General features: G+C 36.6%; 1 protein-coding gene and 2 non-coding genes across 10 annotated transcripts in view; all 3 read left to right on the top strand.

The window, feature by feature from the left end:
- LOC121727643 (calcium/calmodulin-dependent protein kinase kinase 1) overlaps window positions 1-27,271 on the top strand; it is a 146,271-nt gene that overhangs the window by 33,625 nt on the left and 85,375 nt on the right. The window contains exons 1-2 of one of the 8 annotated variants that reach the window (XM_042115586.1): window positions 15,821-15,914; window positions 16,291-16,444. In XM_042115586.1, coding sequence (XP_041971520.1) covers window positions 16,410-16,444 — 35 coding nt within the window. In that variant the 5' untranslated portion in view covers window positions 15,821-15,914; window positions 16,291-16,409. Of the gene's footprint in view, window positions 1-8,563; window positions 8,632-15,820; window positions 15,972-16,290; window positions 16,445-27,271 lie in introns of those variants that run through there. The other 7 variants (XM_042115587.1, XM_042115585.1, XM_042115584.1 and 4 more) reach the window with 7 other exon arrangements.
- Trnay-gua lies at window positions 2,172-2,257 on the top strand. The gene is given in 2 exon segments: window positions 2,172-2,208; window positions 2,222-2,257. It is a non-coding gene; the product is annotated as a tRNA-Tyr (tRNA).
- On the top strand, window positions 12,468-12,553 carry Trnay-gua. Its single transcript is given in 2 exon segments — window positions 12,468-12,504; window positions 12,518-12,553. It is a non-coding gene; the product is annotated as a tRNA-Tyr (tRNA).

Below are 27,271 nucleotides of genomic sequence, written 5' to 3'. Positions count from 1 at the left end.
TTGCTCGTTTACCTAATACCTAATTTTATTAAAAAAAAGACGGGTTGCACTCCGGGAGTGCCGGCAGAAGTGAAAACTTGATTATTAACGTTGTGCATTATTTTTTTAACCCATTTTTTATGTTACAACACTACTCTCCAACCGTCTTACGTTGAACCGATTTCGCTGAGCCCCGGTAAAATAACAAAGGATACTTTTATCCCGGAAAAATGTACGGTTCCCGTGCAAAAAACAAATTTTGGCACAACGGAGTTGCAAGCGGCATTTAGTACATAATCTTCTGCCAAAAAACCTCAAAACCCGGGTATAAACATACGTTTTTATCTATTTTGGTATCGCTATGAACACTCGCAAATTATGAGACGCATACAAAGTCTTGTCTGCTAACAATATGCAAATACTCTCCCTGGCAAACATGTGGACGGGCCTTTGTCCTTTCAACAATTAACAATACTTTCATGTGGGCAAAGCTTTGTTTATGTATGAACAGCTGTTTGTTATTGCGTACACACATTTAGATGAAAATAAGCGAAAATGAGGGTAAGGAGATTGTGATTTGGACAAAAAAGACTAGATTTTTAAAAAGTTTTTAAGATATTACGAGCTGCTAGCAACAGGAATGAGAATGATAATATGGGCAGTGGCGTAAATATAACATCCGGGGCCCGTGGCAAAGTGATGGGGCCCTTATCAGCAAAAATCGTCACGTTAATAATAAAACAATTATAAAAAATTTCTGACCTTGAGGTCAGAAATCTGGGCCCTTTTGGGTCGGGGGCCCGTGGTATTTTGCTAGCCCGGCCACCCTATAGTTACGCCACTGAATATGGGCACTAAAGTAATAACACTGCAAAATTTTTAGATACGCCAACCTCATTAAAGATGTCTAAATACCTATTATAATTATTACGATCAACGATGCTTCGCTCTGGATTCGGAACTTGCAGTTAACGGCCGTTCCCAATATTCAATCTATCTCTGGTTTGACATACAACCGATCGCAGCTAACATTGAATTGACATAAAATCATAAACTTATAATATACAGTTTATGCATAAAATATGTCTCTAATGTCTAATGAGACTTGAGAGCTATTCCTATCTCTAGTAGGGCAAAACCAGAGATAGATCAAATATTGGCAACGGCCGTTAGATATTGCAGGTTGATCTTTTGATTGTCTGTCAAGAGACCGAAACTCATCTATACTATAATATACTATAATATTATAATATTATTAATAATTATTATAATTAGGAAGAGTTTGTTTGTTTGAACGCGATAATCTCAGGAACTACTGGTCCGATTTGAAAAATTCTTTCAGTGTTTATTTATTTATTTTGGAAAACCAACAGCTTCAAATTACAATACAATAGAAACATTATAGAAAAAAGAAAGCCAATGACAGGTTTTCACGATTAGAGAAATAGATACATTTATTTAATTTAGAATTAAATAACATATTTATCGAAAAAGATTATAGGCTACATTTTATCACGCTGAGACTAATAGGAGCGAAGAAATAGAGGAAAGTATGGAAAAAACGAGGGAAATTATTTGAAAGGGCTTATTTGAACCATAAAGTTAATATACCTAGCGGAATAGAGCAACAATCTCGAGCTGTCAAACGAAACCGAAATTGGTTTTCATCTGTGTGAAAAATATGTGTACGTATACACTTACACAAGCATGATTGAACATGCATTCTATGAGATTAAATTGTCAACGTGCGGCACGTGCCGACTGGACGTCAAAAAAAGAGTGCTGCTGTCATGTATCACACGTCTCTTTTTACCACGCAGTGTTACTGATAGTGACATCTCTCTTGCTCAGGCCTTTGTTTCTCTATTCTGCTAGGTATATTAACTTTATGATTTGAACGTACTGGGGCAATTTTTATGTTATTTGGCACACATGCAGAATATACCACGTGAAAGGACATAGGTTTCTTTTTTGTGGAAAAATGTACGGTTTCCGTGACATTCCTAAATTACGCGAGCGAAGCCGCGCGGAACATCTAGTATAAAATTATTATGTAACAAATAATAATATTATGCGTGAATTTCTGTATGTATCGCTCGGGAGACTTTGAACGGACTCTCGCTCGTTATCATGATTCGAAAGTAACGACGATAACACTTGAAGCTGACTCTGATTTTCGCAGGTTATTCATACCTTCGATAGCTCAGTTGGTAGAGCGGTGGACTGTAGCTGTATAACTGTCATCCATAGGTCACTGGTTCAAATCCGGTTCGAAGGAATTTTTTAATTTTATTTTTAAAGAGAAAGGAGTTTGTTTCAGAATATAAACTTAGGTCTCTTGACGAGAAATAAAGTAGCTTAACTTAAATTAAATTAAATGAATAAAGAAATTAGGCAAGAATAAGACGGTTCTTTAGAACGTATACCACGGTCTGGCAGAAGACCGGCGTGTATGTTTCTCCTCTTTTGCAAGCTATTTTAATAGACGAAATGCGATTTCCTCTTCCGTCTACTAGTTTTTCGGGTTTATTTAATAAAAATACTTAATTAAAATATGGATTCCAAAAATAACACTACAAAAATAACTTATTCAAGGTGACAGCGACCGACAAGGTTATACGTGAGTTTTTCACTAAGTCACTTTTGTGATTATTAAGAGGATACACCAGGGGCTACAGAAATGAAAAAAAAGTACGTATAATATCTATAGCTGTCTCCCTTACCTCAAGCCTATACCGCAGAACGCGATAGAGACAACTGCAGAAAATCCAGAAAATCAACGATTCGTTGTCCCCTGATTCCTTCTCTAAAACTTAACCGATTTAAGTACTTTTTTCATTAAAGATTTAAGAAAAACTTGAGCTGTGTTTTATGTTTTCTGGATGTTTGAACACAGCGGAAAATCTGGCAATTTTTTTGGGTTTTTGAACGTTCATATCTTATTTAATAATTAAATTATGAAAAAAATAGAAAACATAGGGACATTGTTTTAGTGGCCGTAGATACTCCATCAGTTTAAATAGAAGTCTCTGAGATATTCAGGAAAAAAATTATAACTCTACTAGCATTATCCAGGGAGGAAACAGGGGACTACGTTTGTATGGAAAAAAGGGCGGTGCGGACTCCTCTTAAGTAAGTCAGTCAGACTTTCTTTTACCATTTGTCACGAATATAATCTTACACCGGTTTCAGTGACGGTGTTTACATTGGAATAAGGCCAGATACCTACGGAAATTTTTAGGTGCCAAAGTGTATGCGCAGTTCACGTTATTTAATAATAATTTTGCTGTTTCAATGCAATATCTTCGAACGAATTTTTGTCCAACCTGACCACGTTTGAGGATAGTTTAACATTTGAAGACACCATTTTATTCCGTTATTTTGCATCAAAACCATATAAATAGTGTATGATTATTGAGTTGACTCCATCTACTGTACAATATCATGTACTTACAGTAGTTGGGCCGAGATATTCACATCACTCTTAGACTAGAAAGGTCAATGACTGCTGATGCTATCTTATTCCATTTAGACTATTGACTATTAGCTATGTCCACACTGTGGCTTTTTTGTTCATCAAGGGCATGCGTTATAGCGCAGTCAACAGCGCACGTGACGCATGCCCGCGACGCATGCGCTTTGACCGTATCCAAAACTTTCGCTTTGTTCTTTTTTTTTGGAATTTCTTATGACCAAATAAGTCGCACATATTCTACCCAGTAAAATGTTCTCCTCGCACATGTTACAATACTCTGACAGACACTAATTTATTTTGGCGCATTCAATAATTGAATGCGTCGGCGACCGCAACGCCTACATTGTAATTTTTGTTCAGTTTTAGTGTCTGTCAGATTATTGTTAAACATGTGCGACGAGAACATTTTACTGGGCGACTTATTTGGTCATAAGGAACAAAGAGAAAGTGTTTTGGATACGGTCAGAGCGCATGCGTCGCGGGCATGCCTCACGTGCACTGTTGACTGCGCTATAACGCATGCCCTTGATGAACAAAAAAGGCACAGTGTGGACATAGCTATTGTTCATAAAATTCAGTCACTTTAAGTCGTTATCTGTCAGCTATTTTGACATTATCCGGCTAAATTGCGTACCTTTGAGTCAATTTCCTTTATAGTACTTTATACTACAACACACGTATGGTTACTATCTTCAATGAAGCCAGTGTTTGCCACGTCTTCATTACCTGCGCCACATATTTATTACCTACACGATACACGTGGTCAATTAGTCCCACGCTGGGTCAATTTGTCCCACACGGGGTCATTCTGTCCCACTCGGTAAGACGGATGGACGGTACATGGTTTCATTAGCGGTCCGGTCGTAATTGCAGCGAGCGGTTAAGTGAGAAAGTAATTCACTTTAATCGCCATCCACTTTATATCGCATTATATTACGCGTTATTAATTAGATATTATACTTACTATATACCAGAATCTGATGGTAAAAAGTGAGAAAATAAATTGACTAGCAATACCGGGGTAATTAGAATAAAACATTTTGATCCTTCTTTTTCTTATAGCGGCTGATTCTGTGTGTTAATCATGCAAATATAAAAATTAATCCAATGATCAAGGATATTTTTTGAAAATCTGCTGTCGAAAATTGCCATCAGATTCTGGTAGACCTATATTTGATACTGAAAATTTCATTCATACGGCATTACGGCATACTTAGTTTTAAATGAGTATGTAATTTTTTTTAATATTATGTTGCCACTTGCCCGACATCGCCCTCAAAAAATCAGTCGCTTCATTGTAAATTGATTTTATATGAAAACAATGAACTGCGACGTAGTTACTACGCGTTATATCCTTGGGAGAGCCATGCTTTGGCACGAATGGGCCGGCTCGACCGGAGAAATACCACGGGCTCACAGAAAACCGGCGTGAAACAGCGCTTGCGATGTGTTTTGAGAAGTGAGTACCGGTGGCCCAATCTCCTACCCTATTTCCTTCCTTACCCTCCCCTACCCTATTTTCTTCCCTACCCTCCCCTACCCTATTCCCTCTTAAAAAGCCGGCAACGCACATGCAGCTCTTCTGATGTTGCGAGTACCTATCCATGGGCGACGGAAGTTGCTTTCCATCAGGTGACCCGTTTGCTGCCTTATTTTATTTAAAAAAAAGTTATGTCTTTGACAAAGGGTCAATAACCGCTGTCGCCTCAAATCACCGCGTCCGCTATAGACATAGACACGGGCTACGCTCGTAGGTGCTCGTAGCAAGCCTACGACGGCGTAGCGCTGCTACGAAGCGCCAGAGCTAATCTGGACTCTGGACTCTGGACTATTGACTACAGTGTCTTCTGCAAATTTGTCAAAACACCTTGTTTTCTAATTTAGTATATTACCAAAACATATCTATCTCTATCTTATACAGGCTGTTAGGGTTAACACCGTTATCCTTAATACCATCAAATAAGCCCGTCAAAATGAACAATTTTTTCTATGAGAATAATGCTGGGAACTCAAAAAAAGGCCGTCTTCATACCCATATAAATTGCCCGGATCGGCAATTTGTATAGGTATGACGACGAATTTTGTTCTCATAGAAAAAGTTGTTCATTTTGACGGGCTCATTTGATGGTTATAACGATAGTATTAATTAAGTACAAGGTGTTGTGCCTCGCAACCTTAATATGCTCCGTACAAAGTATATTTTGTAACGAAACCAGAGATAAGTAAGGATTAATCTGAGCACAAGATGTGATGACTTTGAAAATTATCATTACCTAGGAAAGAGATCCTTCGAATTTCTTTTCTCGGCAAAATAAATCCTTGAGTAAATTATCCATTTAATTAAAATTTACTTGAAAGTACCGCTTTTAGAAGGGCTTTCTTTCCTTAAGACTAAAACATTTTAAAGATACAAAGGATTTTCTGAGCTGTGTCTCTTTGAACCTTATTATCCTTTGAAGTAAAAAACAGATGTTTTAATCTTCTAAGTTATTACTTGTAAGATACGGGACAACGGCTATATTATGTACTAGCTGTTGCCCGCGACTTCGTCCGCGTGAGCTTTAGTTAAATTTTGAAAATCGGTCCACAAATGGCGTAATTGTCCGAGAATAAATACAAAAAAAGTAAAATATATCCTCCTCCTTTTCGGAAGTCGGTTAAAAAGTAGCCTAAGTTATTCCTTACTACATCAGCATCAGCTCATTTCAGAGATTAGCCGGAACAAACTGACAGACATACAGACAAAAATTGTAAAAAAGGTTGTTTTGGTGTCTGTACTCTATATACATTCATAATATGCATCTAGTAAAAAACGGTTCTTTCAATATTACAAACAGACACTCCAATTTTAATTATATGTATGTATTATGTATAGATGTATAGACTAGACGTTCCGTGCGGCTTCGCCAGCGTAAATTAGATATTTCACAGACAAATTAGTCCACAAAAAATAATGATCCTTCACGTGGTCTACTTCTTATCTGTGCCAAATAACAAAAAAATTACTAAAGTAGTTCGTGAGAAGCCTTTTCAAATAATTTCCCCCGTTTTTTCCACATTTTCCTCTGTTACTTCGTTCCTATTAGTCTTAGCGTGATAAAATATAGCCTTCTTCGATAAATGGGCTATCTAACACTGAAATATTTTTTCAAATCGGACCAGTAGTTCCTGAAATAAGCGCGTTCAAACAAACAAACTCTTCCGCTTAATAATATTAAGTATAGATAAATGTAAGTATTTAGTAAGTATCATGACAATTGCTGCAAATATATCCAGTTTGCTTTTTACTAAGTGCAGCCCGCAGCTTAATTGCGCTAAAATTTGTTTAACTCGCATGAACCGTACATTTTTCCGGCATAAAAAGTATTTTATGTCGTTTCCCAGGACTCAAAGTATCTCCAAAACAAAATCTGCCCATTATACAGTACGGCGCTGGACGCCACCCTTCGGTAGTATTATCAGTCTAGCTCCTAATCCACTTCCCGGCCCATTGTAGAAGTGGTGCAGGAATGTTCTATAGAATGTTAGCTATTTACACACAAAATATAAAAAAAAAATCAAAATGAGAGAATCAAAAAAAAAATTGATTCGCATTTTTTTGTTTTCAAAAATGCAGTTAAAATGGTCGTTTAATAAAGTAACAAGTTCAGTGGTTTTATTATTCAAATACATATTTTTCTCAATCTATAATCGGCTTTGAAGCATTGAGTGCCGAATAGAAAAGTCACATTTCAATGTCCCATCATTCTTAATCTAGCAATTTTATTACAAAAATATTTGGCACACGTATTAATACGAGTAACACGTGGAGGTATAATATATCCAAATATTATCAAAATCGGAGACATCGACTATTTTTCCCTGTGCGCTTGGCGTGGAACGCCCCACAATATATTATAGTATGATTGGATATACAGTAATTAGTGTGTGATATACAGTAATTAGTGTGTGATATACAGTAATTAGTGTGTGATAACTGATTTTTTGCCCAATTCATTTAAGCAGCTGATAAAGTGCCAAAAATCTAAATTTTAATTTAAACCACCTTTTTTATTCTTAGTGATATGATTATATAACTTATATCATTCCAGTTACTTGTTGTAACCTAAAGGGCTGATGAGTGATGAGGTCTCGCAGCCCTTTGAGTCTCACGTGAGGTTTTTGAGGGCTCAGGTGAGATGAGTCCGCGAAATATCGCTCAAAGGATTCGCAGGGCGCGGCTGATTGAGTTATCTCGATCTACGTAGACGGCGGAATAGGGCGAAAGGGCGAGATGTACTCCTTTCATTGAATTAGTAGGGACGACCAAAAAGTTTTAGCTTAGTTCTTATTTAATATTTAAACTTTTTAAGCGACGCTGTGCCCTTTTTGGGATGAGTAAAAATCGCACGGTCTCATCAGTGATCGAATATTCTATTCGTAAAACGGGATAGTGAACTGCTGGCGCAGCGTAGAAGAGTGTATGTGTATTGTAGACGAACAACATTTTTATTTCCGAAAAATCTCGAAAGTGGTAGCTAACAGAGATAGAAAGGATTTCATACTTTGAATTGATGGTCCTAAAATATGGACTGTTTTATTTGTAGGACAATGTTACGCGTAAATAATATGACTATTAATTTATCAATATACAAAAAATCTGCTCGTTAGGGTTCAGTTTTAGGGTTCTGTAATCAACAAAACCTTGATTAACTACTGAACCCTAAAGCGGAACCCTAAAAAGCTGATTTTTGTATATTGATAGGTTAATAGTTATATTTAAATTTAAGAGTAACATTGTCCTACAAATAGAACAATCCACATTTTAGGACCATCAAGTCAAAGTATGAAATCCTTTCTATTTCTGTTAGCTACCACTTCCAAGATTTTTCGCAGATAAAAATGTTGTTCGTCTTATCAAAATTAAGCTACTCACAAAAATTTAGCTTGATAGTAATAAAAAACATTTATTCTAGGGCTCCCGTACTATTGAGCATTACCGTGTGTGATGATGTGACCAGTCATCAGGCCAGTGTGGTCCATCTGTAAAGGGCCCGAATCTAGTCGTTCCCGAGCTTCTGTGTCTTGTACCATTAATTTCTTTAATTGTTTACTTGTGTATTGTTACAGATGGGCGTCCTCCACATGCGCGACTCTATCCGGCGCGCGCGCGCCCCGCGACTCGCAGACATACCCAGGTGATGATGATGAATCATTTTTATTTATAGGGCAATCGCGATTGATCAGTACATTACAGGCGCGGTCCGAAGGGGGGGGTCACAGGGAACATGACCCCCCCCAAAATCTAAGGTAAAAATGAAAATAAAATAAAACCCAGAACCGTCCGAGGGCGCAGATAAAAAAATAATAGTGTAGTGACTACTGAGTGACCCCCCCCAAAATTTCAGGCTGCGACCGCGCCTGGTACATTATATTCACTTTGAAATACGTCTTTGGCTACATAATATTGCATATATACAGGCCTTTAATAACCTTCTTTTTTAAGTCGGTTAAAATATTATTGGTAATTACTGATAAAAATTGTGACTTTTCAAAAACGTCTCTAATTGTGTAGATGTAGCTCTGGGCGTTCGCTGCGTTGAACATGTGCCCGGCGCGGTTGCCCGCATCATAAACTGCATGCTGCATGACACTAAAATATTACAAGTTTGCGTATACAAATTTAAAGGCGTTAACAAAATTACAATTGTTATACAAACAAACAGTAATAAAATTAATCAGCGAGAATGTCTGCGAATAACTGGAATTCCCGGCGACGTCGTGTTTTCATATTTGCACGAGTATGAGGCGGAATTTCGAATTCAAAGCGTCAATTTGTCAATCCTGTGTCCGGCTCCCCATTCCCCACTCCGGCTCCCCAACTCCCCACTCCGGCTCCCCGACTTCCCACTCCGGCTCCCCGAGTCCCAAAAAATTTTAGAGTTCCGTAGTCAAAGGGTAAAAACGGTCGGACTCTGCTACGTTTAGACTTCGGTGTCTGTCCGTTTGTCCCCAGGCTGTGTCTCAAGAACGGCTAAGCTAGAGAGTTGAAATTTACACAGATTATGTATTTCTGTTGCTGCTATAACAACAAACACTTAAACAAAATAATTTGAATATTTAAGCGTCTCCCCTATACTAAAAAACACAATTTTTGCCTATTTTATATTATGTGCGAGTTGGGCTCGCGTACGAAGGGTTCCATTTCATTATAGAGCAAAATAATGGAATGGAACACTTCGTGCGCGAGTCTAACTCGAACTTGGCCATTTTTATGATATCCTGCAACGGCGTGGAATAACGTGACATTAACGTGCAGTACGTGACGCCGCATAACGTGAGACCGTTATCGTCGGCTGTTTGCAGGTAAAATACTTTTAGAGATGGGTCAGGAGTCAGGACTCATAGTCCATCAACATGAGCTGTTTAGAATACTAATTCTTTTACCTTCCCATAGATAGATTTTTTTATAAAATTAGGGGGAAACGATCAAACGATGGAAAGTAACTACCGTCGCCCATGGACACTTGCAACATCAGAATTATAGTTGCAGCCTGCAGGTGAGTTATCGGCCTTTAAAGAAGAAATACGCTCTATTCTTGAAGGCTTGCATGAGCGTTGCCAGATTTTTTTAGTGCCCAGTCGGGACTTAAAAGAGGGACATAGTAAAAAAATTGGCCAAGTGCAAGTTGGACTCGCGCACGAAGTGTTTCGTACCATAATAAATCAAGAATTATGTTTTTTGTTTGGGAGCCCCCCTCAATTTAAGACACGTAGGTATGATCTCTATAGAGCTGTGTCATGCAATATTATGCATTTTGTTTTTTGGGGCTGGTTGCACCGCTATGGCGCGGGCGTTGTGAGAATAGCCCTAGAAGCCAAATTAAATTTGGTCGCGCAACTTGGCCACTCGTCTCCAGCCAATTTAGACAACTTCAGAACCGATCGTCACTTTAAAACTGGCACAAAGTACGAACGACACTCTCGGGAATTCACGCCACAAATATAATTACAACCTGACATTCCGCGGAACTTTTTAATAACCTGCAACTTTGTACAAACACTCGAGTGTTAATCATTTTAAATTAACTAGTGTGGCGAAGTTCTATCGCTTGTACGGTCATGCTCTCCGCAATGGTCGAGGATAAAATATATGGGCGACCAGCTGTTCCCCGCGGCTACGTGCAGTATAAAACACCGCAAGAACCGTGCATTTTTACTTATTAAAAGTAGCCCATAATAATATGTCCGTTTGCGTGGCTTACTCTATATCTACGCTACTACATACTTTTTTCTCGACGTTTCGTGTACATGTAGTAGCATCACTTCTAGAAATAAGTCGCGTTAAGTCCCGAATAATAAGTTTCAATTATAATGCAACGCGAAAGCTTAAAAGTTTACTTTAATTATTTGGCAAAATTTTGAGATTTTTCAATTTGACCTTAAATTTTGGGGGCGGTCATGTCCCCTCAGGTGTGTCCGAAGGGGGGGGGGCCCTTCGGACCGCGCCTGTCACTATGGGATAAGGTACGAAACGCCAGTAGCCTCTTTTTACTACGGCAAAATGTAAGGTTACCACGAATTTCTCTTACACGTGTTGTGGGGACATGTATTATGCAAGCAGGGATTCCCCCGAGCACACCACAGTATAAATATTAATCGACAAAACTATTTATAGCGGGTAGTAAATAATTCATATCACAATATGCTACATTTTCCTAAAGCAAAGAATTATTTCTATATTTTCCTAGCTGACCCCGCAAACTTTTTTTCGGCATTTAGATGAGCCTGAAAGGAACACCGCTAAGGAGAAATAATATTATAAAAATCGGCCAAGTGCGAGTCGGTCTCGCGCTCGAAGGGTTCCGTACCGTTATGTAGCAAAAATAGGCCGAAAATTGTGTTTTGATTTTATTTATGGGAGCCCCCTTAAATATTAATTTTATTCTGTTTTTAATATTTGTTACCTACACAATATGTAAAAATTTCAGAAGTGTAGCTAGAGCGGTTCTTGAGGTACAGCCTGGATATGGACAGACAGACGGACAGACAATGAAGTCTCAGTCATAGGGTCCCATTTTCCACCCTAATTATATATGGTATTCTAGTAATTAGGTTTTATCATAAGGTGTTACATTTTGTGACTTATTTTAGATCCGAGGTCCAAAATTATAGACTTAGCAAAGTTTGCAAATACCTTTTGTGAGTAAAAGAGCAGTATCCTCTGACAGGCGTATTTGTAATGCCCACTACCTACTTACTAGGTAGTATATACTTCACAGTGCTTAGTAGTACTAAGCACTGAGTAGTATCAAGTATGTACTGCAGCACAATTACGATTGTTACCACATTTTTGATATTACTTAGTGTGGGTTGCACCAACTAACTATAACTGTAACTTTAACTATAACTTTAACTTTGACTACAATGCAAAATGTCGAATCTTTGGTTAAAGTTAAAAATGGACGCCATCAAGACACCATATTTAACCATAACCATAGAGCTCGACAAGGCTTTATATGCATGTGGCGACAAAAGGAACTAACGCTGTCATCATACAAAAACGCCATTTTTGACAGTTCTCCTTTACCAGCAGCGCCCCGCCCACGTTCTTATAAAGCCCTGTCGGACCAGGAATGTCTTCTGTCAAATTATGTGGTCAAAGTCACAGAATACATATTAGTTTAACAATCAAAGTTAAGGTTAAAGTTAAATTAGCCTTAATTACTATAACCATATCTTTGACCATAACTTTAACTTTAACCACGCCTCTGGTGCAACCCAACCTTAAAGTGTTACCTTATAGAGTGCCCCTTACAAAGTTATCTTTAAATCAAAGACCAGCTTGTTCACTGGAAAGTCATTACTTCGATACGTCACTTTAGACTTTACCTGCATAGCAATAAGGGTGAAAACTAGTGCATTGTCTTGCACGTAACTTTCCAAGTCGTTATGCAGTCGTTTTCGTAAGTCGTTGCATAACAATATTAATGGCCTGTGGCACCACTTTCATAATTTCGCCGCATCACTCAACCCTTCGATAGCTCAGTTGGTAGAGCGGTGGACTGTAGCTGTATAATCGTCATCCATAGGTCGCTGGTTCAAATCCGGCTCGAAGGAACTTTTTAATTTTTCGTATTCCATATTGTTTAATATTATGATGCCAGTACGGGTAATTACATTGTTGCTCTATAATGCAAAATAATATTTATTGTTTTTTTTTTCATTTGCATCGTGCAAATTTAATTCATTCATACGAGGAAATGAAGCAAGTGGCAGATACTGGCTGATGATCATAGTTAAATTAAATAAAAATATTAAAAATATTATATTATTAATATAATAAGCGGCTGTAGCGAGCGTCAGTTTTCACAAGTTTTGATTGGCTTGTTAGTGTGTCGGGAAAATATTTTCCATTTTCCGTTTAAAGTTTGCTTTTTACTTTAAACATGAACTAAGTATATTTTTTACATAAAATAAAAGGCTTTAGAGTTTACACCTGGATATTAATTGGCATTTGGCATTCACTAGCCCCCTTACTAATAAATGTTGTATAAGCTTTGAATAGTTATACAGTGTTTTGTTCCTGTCACACAAGTGACATTTTTAATTGGTTTGAAGAAGACAAAACACTGTATAACTATTCAAAGCTAATACAGCGTTTATTAGTAAGGGGGTTAATGAATAAGCTGGTTGTTTTGTCTTTATCTTTGTCAAATAAATTTTCTTCACAACAAACCTATTAGACAGGGACACAGATTGTAGTACCTCTATAATATAAAAATACTTGTACATTATGACGTAGGAGATATATTGAGTACGCTACGGGGATCAAATATGCTGAAATGTATTTGTATTTGATGTATTATACATGTATCATACTGTATTATTATTAATCGTGTCTAGAAATTCAAAGAACGTTGATTCGAATATAACGTATCTTTTATATTACATAATAACTTCCCTGCGTTATAACGTTACGATGAAAAGGTCACAAAAGTTACGTACATTTCCTGCGCGTAATTTCAATTTCTCAACGTGTTTTATAAAACAAAAATAATTTTCTATACCGCTGCGTTTATTTTCGTATTGTAATAATAAAAGATTCGAATAAATTCGGCGTGATCTTTTGCCCGTTTTCCTCTCGTGCGTTTAAAGGAAGTCTTTAGTGAAAATATCAAAATGGCGTGCTAGGTTCTTATTATATTCTAAACAATACGGTGATAATGATTAGTAAGTACACCATCAGTACGCAGTCACATAATTTTTGTGGAAACTCCGCTTTCTGTGTCGTTTTATAAAAACTTATGTCATATATACATCTGTTCACGTCAACAACTACACCAAATCCTACACCAAAAGTGCGTGAACTTCCATAAAATCTCCGCCCAGACCACCGGTCACCGGTCACCTCACACAACTACAGCGTTGATTTACGCCGGTTTTCATAAGAACCGTGTGTTCTATCGAGCCGGTCTATTTATGCCGAAGCATCTCGCACGTTTGATCTCATGTGTATTTCTGCGTAGATCTCCATTCCCACTGATCTCACTCCCACCATTGTAACAAACAAACCTATTTTAATAATGTATATTTATAGCTCTTTGATCATAATCTTATTCGTGTACATAATATAATTATTCCGCGTGAATTTAACCAATAATTAGCGCTGAGGATATCTGATAATATTAATTATTTTCAACGTAGTGGTAACTATTTTAATAATAATGACTGTTAAGTGATATTTTACCCACAACTTCCCTGCGGCAAAATTTGTATAAGCGCGGGAACCGTACCTTTTCCCAGGATAAAAATATCCTTTTCTGAGACTCGAGCACCAGTCCCTTCATACTTAACAAATCTTATCCAAATCGGTTCAGCGGCTTGAAGAGGGCGATGGGCAAACAGACATACTTTGTTATTATTATTGTCGTAGTATGGCTGGATCCACAAATATGGATGGAGTCAAAAATAAAATAAACATTCATCGAAACTAGCATACTAGAACATTTTTAATTTTTTTAACTTAACCTCTGGGAAAGAATATTCTTTACTGTTTTTTCTCAGTGCTATAGATTATTATTATTGGAAAATCAGCTTAAAAGATAAAGGTTAATTAATACACAAATATCATTACGAGCAACAACTACGAAATTTCCAATTTTCATTATTTTCCCGTCTCGGAACACCGGAAAACATTCCCAATAAATTGAATATAATTTTACGTTGTCAAGGATATTTCGATTTTATTTTCAATTTTGCGAACTCCTCTTTTAAGTGTTACAGACTACAGTTGTCTGAAACTTCAATACTCTCCAATTTCTGTGAATCCATCGAATCTAATCGAACTTTGCAAAAAATAAAACAAAATCCTGAAGCGTATATTGAATTAAAACTATAAGATGAATTGAAATTCTTTGGTAAAAGTAATTAATAAATAAAAGAGACAAAAGGATTTGGGAAAAGCCCTGGATAGACTTTGCATACGTAGGTTTTTATTTTTTCAGAGATTTACACATCACAAGGAACACGTAGACACCCTAAAGTATTATGACTTATTTTTGTTACATCCTGTATATATGCGAAAGTTTGTCTGTCCGTCTGTCTCTCTATTACCTCTTCACGCCCGAACCGCTGAACCGATTTTGCTTTGTAGCTACTAGCTAAGGTAAGATAAGAGTCCCGGGAAAGGTCATAGGATACTTTTTATCCCGGAAAAATGTACGGTTCCCGCACGATATACGAATTTTGTCGCAAAGGATTTGCGTGAGTTATCTTGTAAATAATAAAGGCTTATGAATTTTAATAAGCAATATATAATCATTACCGGTTATTGAATCCGAGCGATCTTTATGTAGAGTTCCGGATATTTTCTAGTATCTAAGATTTAAATTTTAAAATATTATTTAGGTTTTTCGTACTTGTTCTTTAGTCTTTGCTTAGGTAATATAAGATTTAGATGGCACCTTAGTGTTTACGAGCGGGCCTCTATCTTTTTAGTGGTAGTTTACAAACCAGACCTCCATTCAAGATTAGTTTACCTCTAAATATCAATGAAACTAAACCTTATGTTCTTGGCATAGAGGTTCTGTTAGACGTACTAAACAACCGCGTACAACCTAAACTTGAATGACATAACATCGCGCCCAAACATTACTTTTATATTGCGTCTGACTGTATTTAAATGTAAACTTTAAGACACTCTAGTAGAAGTCATGCCAGTGAAATATGTACGGTCTGTTTCCTGTAGTAAGATCAAACTCGTGCTCTTATATTACCCCTGTGTGTTTCGAAATGAGCCTTAAGTTAATATAAACAAGGTTATGTGAACAAAATAAGTACGGTGTGTAGTAAGTTGTTCGAAACGCGGCACTCGGCAGTCTGAACTCGGCCGTGGCGTGATCGTGGCGTGTGGTTTGTTGCCACACACTTCGTGACTTACGTGTTTTGCCACAATCCGTTTACATACAATTGAATACAAGTAACAAAAGTGATAATAGTTTAGGGTGTGTATGAGTTTCATAGAGATGCTGTGAATGTGATAGCGCTGAAATATTTACTTTTGACTTTTATGGAGCGCTGGCTTTTGACTGCGAAAAATAGTCACTGCGTATAACTTTTTGGTTGCGTTATTTTCTTCCTCAGAACTTTAACTTGAAAAGTTTACCCAATTTTTGTGCATTTATTTTTTTAATTGTTTAGAAAAAAAATATTGTATGGACAAATTCACGACAACGGGGCGTTTTTATCGAAATAGTCAAAACTCAAAAGTAACTTTCGAGTTTCAGCGCTGCTACTTTTGCAGTGAACTCTAGATAACATACACGCCATAAAGTGTAATTTTGTCTTGTTACCAGTTTCGAATGCCTTTTTTAAATCGGTAGTATTGTAGTTTACGCTAAGATATATATGAACAGAGTAACTGGTGCATATCACATGTGTTCTTGGTGCTGTTTTGCTTTTAACTGTGTTCACGATGAATGGAGTGACAGGTGATGGGGGAAATGACAGGTATTTATTGATGTTCATTTTTTTTATATAAAAATTAAAAAGTGATTTTTAGTTCAAAACACAAGAGTAGATAATATATTAAAATTCAAGATAAATGTCAAAATTACCTTGACTCGTGGTTTGGTCTAAGTATAGATACATACAAACTGATGATCTTCATTTTCTTAAAAACCCGAGACAACTTTATAATTTTTTATATAAAATGTTAAAATGTATTTGGGAGACCGGTTATGTGATAAGTATATTATTTATTTATTATGATTGTTCGAATATGAAAAAAGTGTTTATCTATTTTTAATTTTATTTATTTGCATAAAAAGTGATGATTAATAATTTTTGTGTTTATCAGCGTTTTAATTGGGACGGTATATATACAATAGCATCTGAATTCTGATAAACAAAAACAACTCTATGTAGAGACTAGAGATAATCTTTGACACTTAAAACGAAAATATTATTGAACTGTTATCATAAGGTTAAATTATAAGAATGTAACAAATTTTGAATGCTTCAAATATTGTTTAATAACATGTTACTAGATGCGCCCGCGTGCGGAACCGTATATTTTTCCTTCAAAAAAATTAAGGACAAAATAAGAAAGGACATAAAATATAAAATAAAATAAATAAATAAAATATATTTTTATTCAAAATGGGTATCATGATACACTTTTTGAAAGTCGAACGAAGAAACTACGTTGCCTACCACCGGTTCGGGAACAACCCCGCCGAGAACAACCGGCGGCGTAAGAAACTAGCATATAATAATTATGACATAATAATAATTATGTCCTTTCCCGTCTTAAAATGTATGTTATATTGTACTAGATGATATTGTACTAGAGGCCCGCAACTCCGTCCGAAAAAAAAATCGTTTAGCAGACGGGAATCTTACATATCACACGGGAATCTTACATTTTTACGAGGAAAATCTAAACTATGTCCTTTCTAGGGACTCAAAATATCTCCATGCCAAATTTCAGCAAAATCGGTTCAGCGGTTTGATTGTGAAGAGGTAAAATACAGACACACTTTCACATTTTTTATATTAGTTAGTATGGATAACTGTATTATATTGTCTACCTTTCATTTAAATGATCGGTTTAGTGGTTTGAGCGTTAACAGGTAACGAACAGACACACTTCTGCATTTATAATATTTGTAGGAATACTTGAAAATAATACTTTACTTATTTAAAATTTACCATAACATTTAAAATTTAAAATTTTCATGCAATTTTCTATGCTCAAATTGTGTATAGCGACTGAAACTCGACGATAAAATAAAATGAAATGTAATAAACACTGTATAAAATATATCTCAAGGAATTATTCATTCATATACCTACTTAATACGTGTATGAACTAAATTCTGTCCTGGGTTGCAATAAAAACATATTTTGTCGTATACATAACAGAGAGTAAGAAACATAATATAGATGGCCGATTTTCAGACCTACCTAATAAGCACAAAAAAAGGCCCCTGCCATTTTGGTCGCTTTGGCAACAAACACCGCGACACGAGATTTTTTATGTCAAAAGTTGTTCTGAAAGTATATAATATTAATATGTATTGTGGACTAAAAAAGTTTTATATAATCATTATTCATTCATCACAAACAGTAAACCTCAAAGTATCCTAGTTAGCAATTAAAATTAATTATGACTATAAACATTAGAATTAAGTATAATTTGACTCCGTTAGTAAAATTTTATGGAAATGACGGGAATTTGATAAAATAATAAGTAAGTAAGTAAGAAATTTTAAGTGTATGATATTGTAAAATATTTATATTATTCACTTAATTATTAGATTTAAATTAAATATACCGCAAAATTAACCAAACATATAATTACTAGATGACGCCCGCAACTCCGCTGCGACAAAATTAGTTTATCGCGTGGGAACCGTACATTTTTCCAGCCCAATCGGTTCAGCCGTTTAGGCATGAATAGGTAACAGACAGACAGACAGACATACTTTCGCATTTATAATATTAGTATGGATATAAAGTTCTTAATAAGATTATTGAGTCAAATAATCTCTACTCCAGCCTTTTCCAAAGTGGGCGATAACGCCCCCTTGTGGGCGCTAAAGGCCTAAGGAAGGGCGAAGTTAAAAATGGGGGCGTTGTGTAGAGGCTTGGGGGTGATCTGTAATTTCATTACATCTGGATGCATTTTAAATTAAACAATATACATCTATTCTCACACAGTTTTAATTTTTCAAGTTTTTCAGGCGTCTTCTAGTAGAATATAAGAATTTATACGTGGGAGAGCCATGCTTCGGCACGAATGGGCCGGCTCGACCGGATAAATACCACGTTCTCACAGAAAACCGGCGTGTGAGTGAGTTTATCGGAGGCCCAATCTCCTAACCCCTACCCTATTCCCTTCCCTACCCTTAACTATTCCCTTCCCTTCCCTACCCTCCTCTATTAACTTATTCCCTCTTAAAAGGCCGGCAATGCACTTGCAGCTCTTCTGATGCTGCGAGTGTCCATGGGCGACGGAAGTTGCTTTCCATCAGGTGACCCGTTTGCTCGTTTGCCCCCTTATTTCATAAAAAAAAAAACCTGGGATTCCGGGATTGGAGGAAATTCGGAAATGAAAATGAAGTCAGTGGTAGGTAATGATAAAAATATGGTTTGAAAATGACTAATTTTGCATTTTGTATTTATTTTTATATTATTTGGCTCAAAAGCCCCCCTGTATTTAAATAAAGATAAAAAATTAGGTAAAATAATGAGGCGCTGAAAACATTTGCTCTCAAAGTGGGCAGTAGACAAAATATGTTTGGGAGCCCCTGGTCTGCTCTATATACGAGTATAATATAATATGATACTCTACATAAAACTCCAGTATTTGTCAGACGAAATAAACCACGTAAGTATTGCTGATTGCACCCCGCGAGTGCCAGCACAACCGCATACATTTTCGCAGCGTGGTAGAGAGAGACGGGATTCTTTGCGGATCACTTTTCGTGGTCCCAAATTTCAGACACATAGTAAATCCATACTAATAATATTATAAATGCGAAAGTGTGTCTGTCTGTTACCTAAATATAAAAACAACATCCAGTCGTTTTTTTATAATTATTTAACTAACTTTTAACATGTTTTGTTAAAACTAGCTGCAGGTCGCGAGTGAAGGTCACAGTTTTTGTAGTCAAAGGAAGTCTATGACATTTTATAAATATTTCTAAATATTATAATATTTTTCCTCAAAATATGTTTTTAGCAATGTTAAGGTCCCATATTTTTTATTCAATGACGGTGGCTAGTTTAATAATTAGTGAAAAAGCTACATTAAAACCGGTAAATGTATTTCAAAGTCACGGGGGTTGGCTAATACGCAAAATTGTCTCATTCAAAGTACCCTAATGTAAAATCATAATCAAATGATGTATGTTCAAAAGCTATAGTGATAATATGATTGGTCCCCCTCAAGTCGATAATCCTGTCGCCATGTCGGCTTTGTTCTGTCTGGGGAATACCCGTAATTGAATGATGGCTGATATTCCAGCAATTTTTAGTGCTTTCAACCTTTTGAGGCGATTCTTCTAACTAATCGCCGATGCGATGCGATTCGATTGATTTTTCAAGTGACTTTAAAAAAGGAGGTTATTTTAATATATAGATGCAACGCCCAACGTTTTGACGCATTCAATTTTCGTTTTGGCGCATTCAATAATTGAATGCGTCAAAACGAAAGTTGAATGCGCCTAACATTTGTGTACGTATGTCAATTATTGACATACGTACACAAACAAATACTTTGAAACCAAACTTGGATATTAATATATCTTCGATTTCTAACTTCAATGTCAGCTATTAAAATGACCTAAGGCCCACTTGAATAGTCGCCAGTAGTACTTCCGAACCAACACGACCTGCAAACCTTCGAGAAGAGATAGTATTACCTCTTAAAGGGCCGACAACGCACTCGGTAGTTACCTTTTAATCAGCTGATCCACCTAATTATAAAAACTCAGTTAGCTTACAAGTAACAACACTGTTTGGCCTTCCAAATGTCCGACACAAGGACTGAGAAGTGAGAATAATGTCTTTTTTATTTCCAATGCTCATGTACAACAAATAATGATTCAAATTCAAATAAAGATACACCTTCAATCTAAGTAGAATCACTCTCAACTGTTTTTAAGGTCAACAAATAATTATTTAAGTAAAAGTTTTACCATTTAGTCCAGGTTCCCTATAACATACTTATCATTAGATGACTACCAAGCTAATTTTCCGTGAGTACTGAGTAGCTTAATTTTGATAAGACGCCCAACAATATTTTCTGAAAAAATTCTTCAAACTGGTAGCTAACAGAGATAAAAATGATAAAATATTTCGATTTGATGATCCTAAAATATGGATTTTTCAGTTGTAGGACAATATTACTGTTATATCAATATCAACCAATTAATATACTCACCGAAAATTGGCTTGATAGTAATCAAATTAAAAAAATGTTCTAGGGAACCAGGGGGGTGGGTGAGCCAAAATCTTTTCGTTATCGCTTCGTTATAGAATCGCCGATGAAAATGTATGGAATTGACATAAGCGTTCGTTAATATGACGTTGACTTTCGACTCGTCTTATGTCAATTCCATACATTTTGATCGGCGATTCTATAACGAAGCGAAAACGAAAAAGTTTCGGCTAAATGGCCTGGACTAATATTATGTATCGGTCGTCAGTCATCACGATCGGACTGATTGCAGGCCTACCTGACTGGACTCCCCCCTTGTGTGTGCACGAGGCCTCGGTCCGACCGGAACAATCGTCCTACCCGTATAATATTATGGAAGCGTCTACGCGCTCGATTTGATTTGATTTTTTGCTATATTAGAAGTATATAAAGTAAGCGTGCGTCTGACCATGTCTAGGCGATAACGTGAAAATCTTCTACTGTTTTATTTATACTGTGGTAACAGTGTGCGTGTTTTATCAGCCAACGAACAACTAATGAATGTTTGAGTCTAACGACGGACCTTGCATGTTGTATGATTGTATCACATGTAATCTAATAATTATTATAGTTTATTCATATTTTATAGCTCATATTTCTTTTATTACAACGTGATTACAACCTTACAATGAAGTTTTGACAGGTGTCACTTAGGCTATCTTGTAAAGTGCAACTTGGGTGACTCTTTCGTAATCCTCACACTATTGAAGTCGGTGCCAGCCCTAAAAATTGCTAAAATCTTTTGATTCAAAGTTGGCTGGTACCGCCTTTAAAAGAGAAAAGATTGAGTAGAGAAATCGTTGAATTTTAGGGGAGTTCTAAATAGACCACTATTTAAATAATAACAATCATTTAATATTTTTTATGAGTTGGAAGTCGGTTTACATTTTTTATTTAAAAATAATAATTGAAGGACATTCTTGTAGATCTGTAATACTGATTTTCTTGTTTATATTATGTAAGTACTAACTAGTAATTAAACAATTAAAATAACTCAATGGTCGCTACGTGACATACCTTTATTTCCGTAATAACTAAAAAGCCATTAAAATTTTACAACTTACTTTAATGAGGCCGGTCAAGACTAAAAAGATAATTATATTTTATATGTATATGTCGCAGCCGACTGGTTTAAATAGCCGTTCAATCAAACAGCTAGCCCTTTGACTGAACAACGCCATTCAATCACACGTCTAGCTTTTATATTGAATATTTTAGTCGCTCAAAACGTTCAACACTACAGCTGATTCAAAAGCCGCCGTCTAATTGAAGTAGTTCAGCGCGCACCGCTGCGGCGCTAGGTGCGTTTTATTTTCGTTATTAAAAAGACAAAAATAATTGTGGAGGCACATACGAGTGAATTAAAATTTCAACAAAATATATTCGAGGAGAAATTTCGGGATTATGAAATGGATGGACGCAGCCTCCCCCGAAAGGGGGGTTCGGGGGGCACAGCCCCCCGTCAAAACAAAATCAAACACAATCCAGAAAGTCCAAAAGTTGGTTAGGTTAGATTAGAACTTAGACCACAACATAGAGGGAGCCGAGCGAGCGCAGCGAGCGTGCTGCGGCAGCAACCGGCGACCGCCGTCAAATAAAAGGGGGGCATGGAGATACTTTGAGATCTGGGAAAAGACATAGGATTCTCTTCATCCCCGAAAAATGTACGGTTTCCGCGCAATAAATGAATATATGCGCAACGGAGTTGCGGACGTCATCTAGTCTATAGCTTTAAATATTTTGCTGGTTTGTTTTTGTTTTGCCCGGGGGGCGCAGCCAAAACAAAAACAAACCAGTTGGCTAAGCGTCGTCTAGCTGTAGTGTTGAACGTTGTAGTCAACAAGTCGGCTAAACGACGTATAGCCGTGTGATTGAATGGCGTTGTTCAGTCAAAGGGCTAGCTGTTTGATTGAACGGCTATTTAAACCAGTCGGCTGCGACATATATACATCTTGCATCTCAAATTGTTGACGACTTATGTAACCGTACATAATAAACATAGCAATGAGTTTGCAGAAATATAACGAAAACAAATTATGACCTGACACGTAAATAACGTTTTGAGATTATTACTGCATCTAGTAATTTAACATGAAAAGTTGCTTGGAAGACAAAGAAAAAACACTGTGGGTATAGCCACAGAATATAATATATTAATAGTGGTATAGCTAAATCATTGTCTAACTTATCTTACCAAATAGGGGGCTTGTGACAGTCTCCAAAGACTTCTTGTATGTTATCTGTAGCATTCTACACAACATGCAAAATATTTAAAGCTATATTTATCGCGCGGAAACCGTACATTTTTCGGGGATGAAGAGAATCCTATGTCTTTTCCCAGAACTCAAAGTATCTCCATGCCAAATTTCATCAAAATCGGTTGAGCGTTTTAGGCGTAAAGAGGTAACAGACAGGCAGACAGACGGACAGACAGACAGACACACTTTTGCATTTTTAATATTAGTATGGATTGCGAAAGTCATAGTTAACAATAAATTGAACAATGGAACAAAATATAGTTACTCGTAATTTGAACAATCTCTGAGATCTCTTCCGCGGCAATGGCTCACACTGCTCATTTAAATGGAAACTGTATTAACTCCTTAACCAGATTGTGTATTCACTTAGAACGAAGTTTTGTCTGGATTCTGGTAAAACCGATTGAGTTCGAGGCAGGTTTCGATTATAGTTTATGACGTGTAAACAAACTTCTTATTGATAACATTTTAAACTGTGATAAAGGGTGAGTGGTCGTTTAGCACATAATATAAAGACGTGGTCTTTATATTATGTGCTAAATAACATAAAAATTGCTCCAGTAGTTCGTGAGATAAGCCTTTTAAATAATTTTTCCGGGTTTTTCCATATTTACCTCTGTTTCCTTGCTCCTATTAGTCTTAGCGTGATAATATAATATAGCTTTTAGCCTTCCTCGATAAATAAGCTATCTAACACAGAAATTTTTTTTCAAATCGGACTAGTAGCTTCTGAGATTAGCGCGTTCAAACAAACAAACTCTTCCGCTTTATAATATTAGTTTACTCGTAGATATTATAAGATGACGTCCGCAACGCCGTTGCAGCAAAATCCGTTTATCGCACGGGAACCGTACATTTTTCCGGGATAAAATTCCTACGAGTATCTTCATACCAAATTTCAGCAAAATCGGTTCAGTGGTTCGGGAATTAAGTATGGATGTTGTATAATAATTATATGTAATATATACGTCGTAAGTTCTCTCGTTGTGGTTACTCGCACTGTTGACACAGCTGCAGGCCACCTGGTGCAAACACATCGGCGATCTTTATCTCAACATCGAAAATTATTTACAAAATTCATTATACGCCTAACTGTACTGTAAACTTAAAAATTATAACCTAACCCCGGGCTCTCAGGGCCCTCACCCGGGAAGGGCCCTCATATTACAAATATATTGATAATTACTCATTAATAGTTAATATTGACTTAGTAACTGAACGGAACAAACCTGCTAGACTTCCAAATGCGTAAAACTTCGGACAAAAATCAATTCAGTTGTTTCAGAAAACAACCAGGGCATTGGCATAAACTATCATCATATTAATTTCGATCCGGAAAAATAAAGAAGTTTTTTTTTATCTTATTAAGAAGTTTTAGCAAGCGTCAAAGACGTCTTAAACTAAAAATAAACTCTACAAGTTTTAACTCAAATCTCTACACCGAGTTTTCTAATAGACCGACTGCATCCGTTGACTTTATGTGGAAGTTTAATAAAATGCAAATATAATAAGATGCGCATTTCATACAAAACTTCCTTCATAACTTATTCGTATAACAGCTATTGTACCTACATGCTCGTATCACAAAACACCAAAACTTCGTATAATACGCCAAAATTATGTAAAAAAATTATGATTCCTATTTCCTCGAAGGGTTTTAGTTTTGACCATATACTGTTCTGTCACTGTGGCTTCGACTGAATGTAATTATTATAGTCCTATATATCTACAAAATATGATACACATTTAACTCCCAAAAGTTTTAAAAAATCGTTACTTCATACGTTGCAAAACAATGCGAGATTCCAAATTTAAAGGCCCTGTTTCAACACTTCCTGATAGGTGTCGAATAGGCTATTCACCATTTAACTTGACCTGTTTCACCACTTCCTGATAAAGAGCCGAATAGGCTATTCAGAGCTTTTTTGACAGATTCTCCATACTTCATCAGTATGGAGAATCTGTCAAAAAAGCACTGAATAGCCTATTCGGCTCTTTATCAGGAAGTGGTGAAACAGACCCTAAGCTATTTAATTATTTGTGACGATACATAGAGAATAATGAAACGGCCTCTTACTTTTATCCTTTGGGTACGAAACCCTAAAAACAACTTTTGCGAAATTCTACCGAAAACTTGGTCAGCATAATCTTGGCCTCTTACACTTTGAAGGTTGTCGTACAAGTTTGACCTTTTTTTCGTTTACCAAAACTGGATATAGCACAGCAATGCGTCACCGATTTTAATATACAACTGGTACTTACCATATTTTGTCTGTACATACTCTGTGGTGAGGTAAACAGTTCTTCTCACAATTTCACACAAACTCTTAAAACTGAAATTTTTATACCAAATATTTCTATGTTACATGGAAATACATATCTTTTTATTTCATCATATCGTTATATATAATTATCTATTTAACATGAAAATATTTGTATATAATATAGAAATAACATAGATGACCAAAGTGATACATATCTATTATAATAACGCCTACAACGAAGTTTGCTACTTACGCCAGAATCCGTTTATCTCGCGGGGACAGTATCCGGAATTAAAGTATCCCATGTTCTTTCTCAAAACTCTATCTCCATGCCCGTCGTCGGCTCATCATAAGAAATCGGTCCAGTGATTTTAGCGTGCAGAGGTAACAGACAGACGGTCCATAGGCATAGATACCTATAAAATATAAAAGCAAGATGGAGACCCGGTTTTGCATTCGAGGTGGATAAGATCTTACGAATAATGATATTCAAGTAAATATTAATGCAATGTTTTGATATTCACGACCATTATTTGCGAAACAAACAAAAAGTGGATTAGCATAACCGGCGCCGACCTCATTGTCCGTGACCTCGCCGGGTCATCATCCGTCATCATATTGTTATGTCATCACCTGGTGATGGATGATCATGTGATGACATCTCGAGGATCATCATCCATGATCATGTCAGCAACAGCTACATGAATCCTTTGCAGCATAGTCTTGCTGATCGCTGAAATATGTATGGCACTCGAGGACCGCCGCGGTAAAGCCTATTATAATAACTCCCACACCGGTTTCAGTGACGGTGGCCGGCTTCATTGAAACCAGGCCAGCTACGCAGGAGTAATTTTATAGTGCCTAAGTGTTTGCGCAATACACAAGAGCACTCTTTATTCCTTTTACTCTCATAACCCAGTGGGACGGAAGACCGACACGCCTGGTGAGAGATCAGGCGCAGGACCGACTTTTTACATGCCCATCCGACGCATGGATCATCTTACTTGTCAGACAATCAGGTGATGCATTATCCTAACGCAAAATCTAATGTCGCAATAAAAGCTATGCATTTAGCTTAATTTTTCATGTAGTAGTTTCAAGCGAGAACTCATTTAGCGGCGTAGTGCACTCTTTGCGTCTTTTTATGCAAAACTAGAGATCGGCCAACGGTCGAAATACGACCTCAAATAAAAAAATCTATTATAAGTTTTAAATTTTGCGTGTGTTGTAGTGCGTGTAATGTTTTATAAAAACTGTATGATAAAAGCATAATTTGAAAATAATATTAGCCCGATGCACTCCTTCACCATATAAACTATAACTGTGCAAAATTTCATTCACCTACGTTGCCGCATTTTTTGTCAAAAGGATACAAAGTTTTTCGCTCGCGTATTAATATATAGATATACAGTTCCTGACGTTCAGTAAATACCACATCTAAATCTCATTTCAAATTCATACTTAGGTATTACCGAGTGAACCGTGTTTATCGTACACTTATAAATATTCGGATCTCACCGACCAGCGACCAGCTATTTAAAGATTCAAAGGCGGTCTGAATGGAGATGTTATTGCTGACGAGAGCCATAACATAAACTGTACCATTATACCGGCATGCGCGGTATTTATACACGATCACTTTGCACTTAATAAAATGTACTATCAGAATTTATTAATAAATGTCTGATCTATATTTGGTCGGACTATAACAAGATTAGAGCCAACTGCAAGCAACATTGAATTGATGATGAATTGATGGTGGGGTGATCCCCACCAAAATATTATGTTACTTGATCCTTCATACCTTCATAGTTCATGCCCTTCATAC

This window comes from Aricia agestis, chromosome 6, assembly GCF_905147365.1.
Source record: "Aricia agestis chromosome 6, ilAriAges1.1, whole genome shotgun sequence".
Lineage (NCBI taxonomy): Eukaryota > Metazoa > Arthropoda > Insecta > Lepidoptera > Lycaenidae > Aricia > Aricia agestis.
The sequence above is the reverse complement of the archived record's forward strand: the minus strand, read 5'-3'. Positions and strand labels throughout refer to the sequence as shown.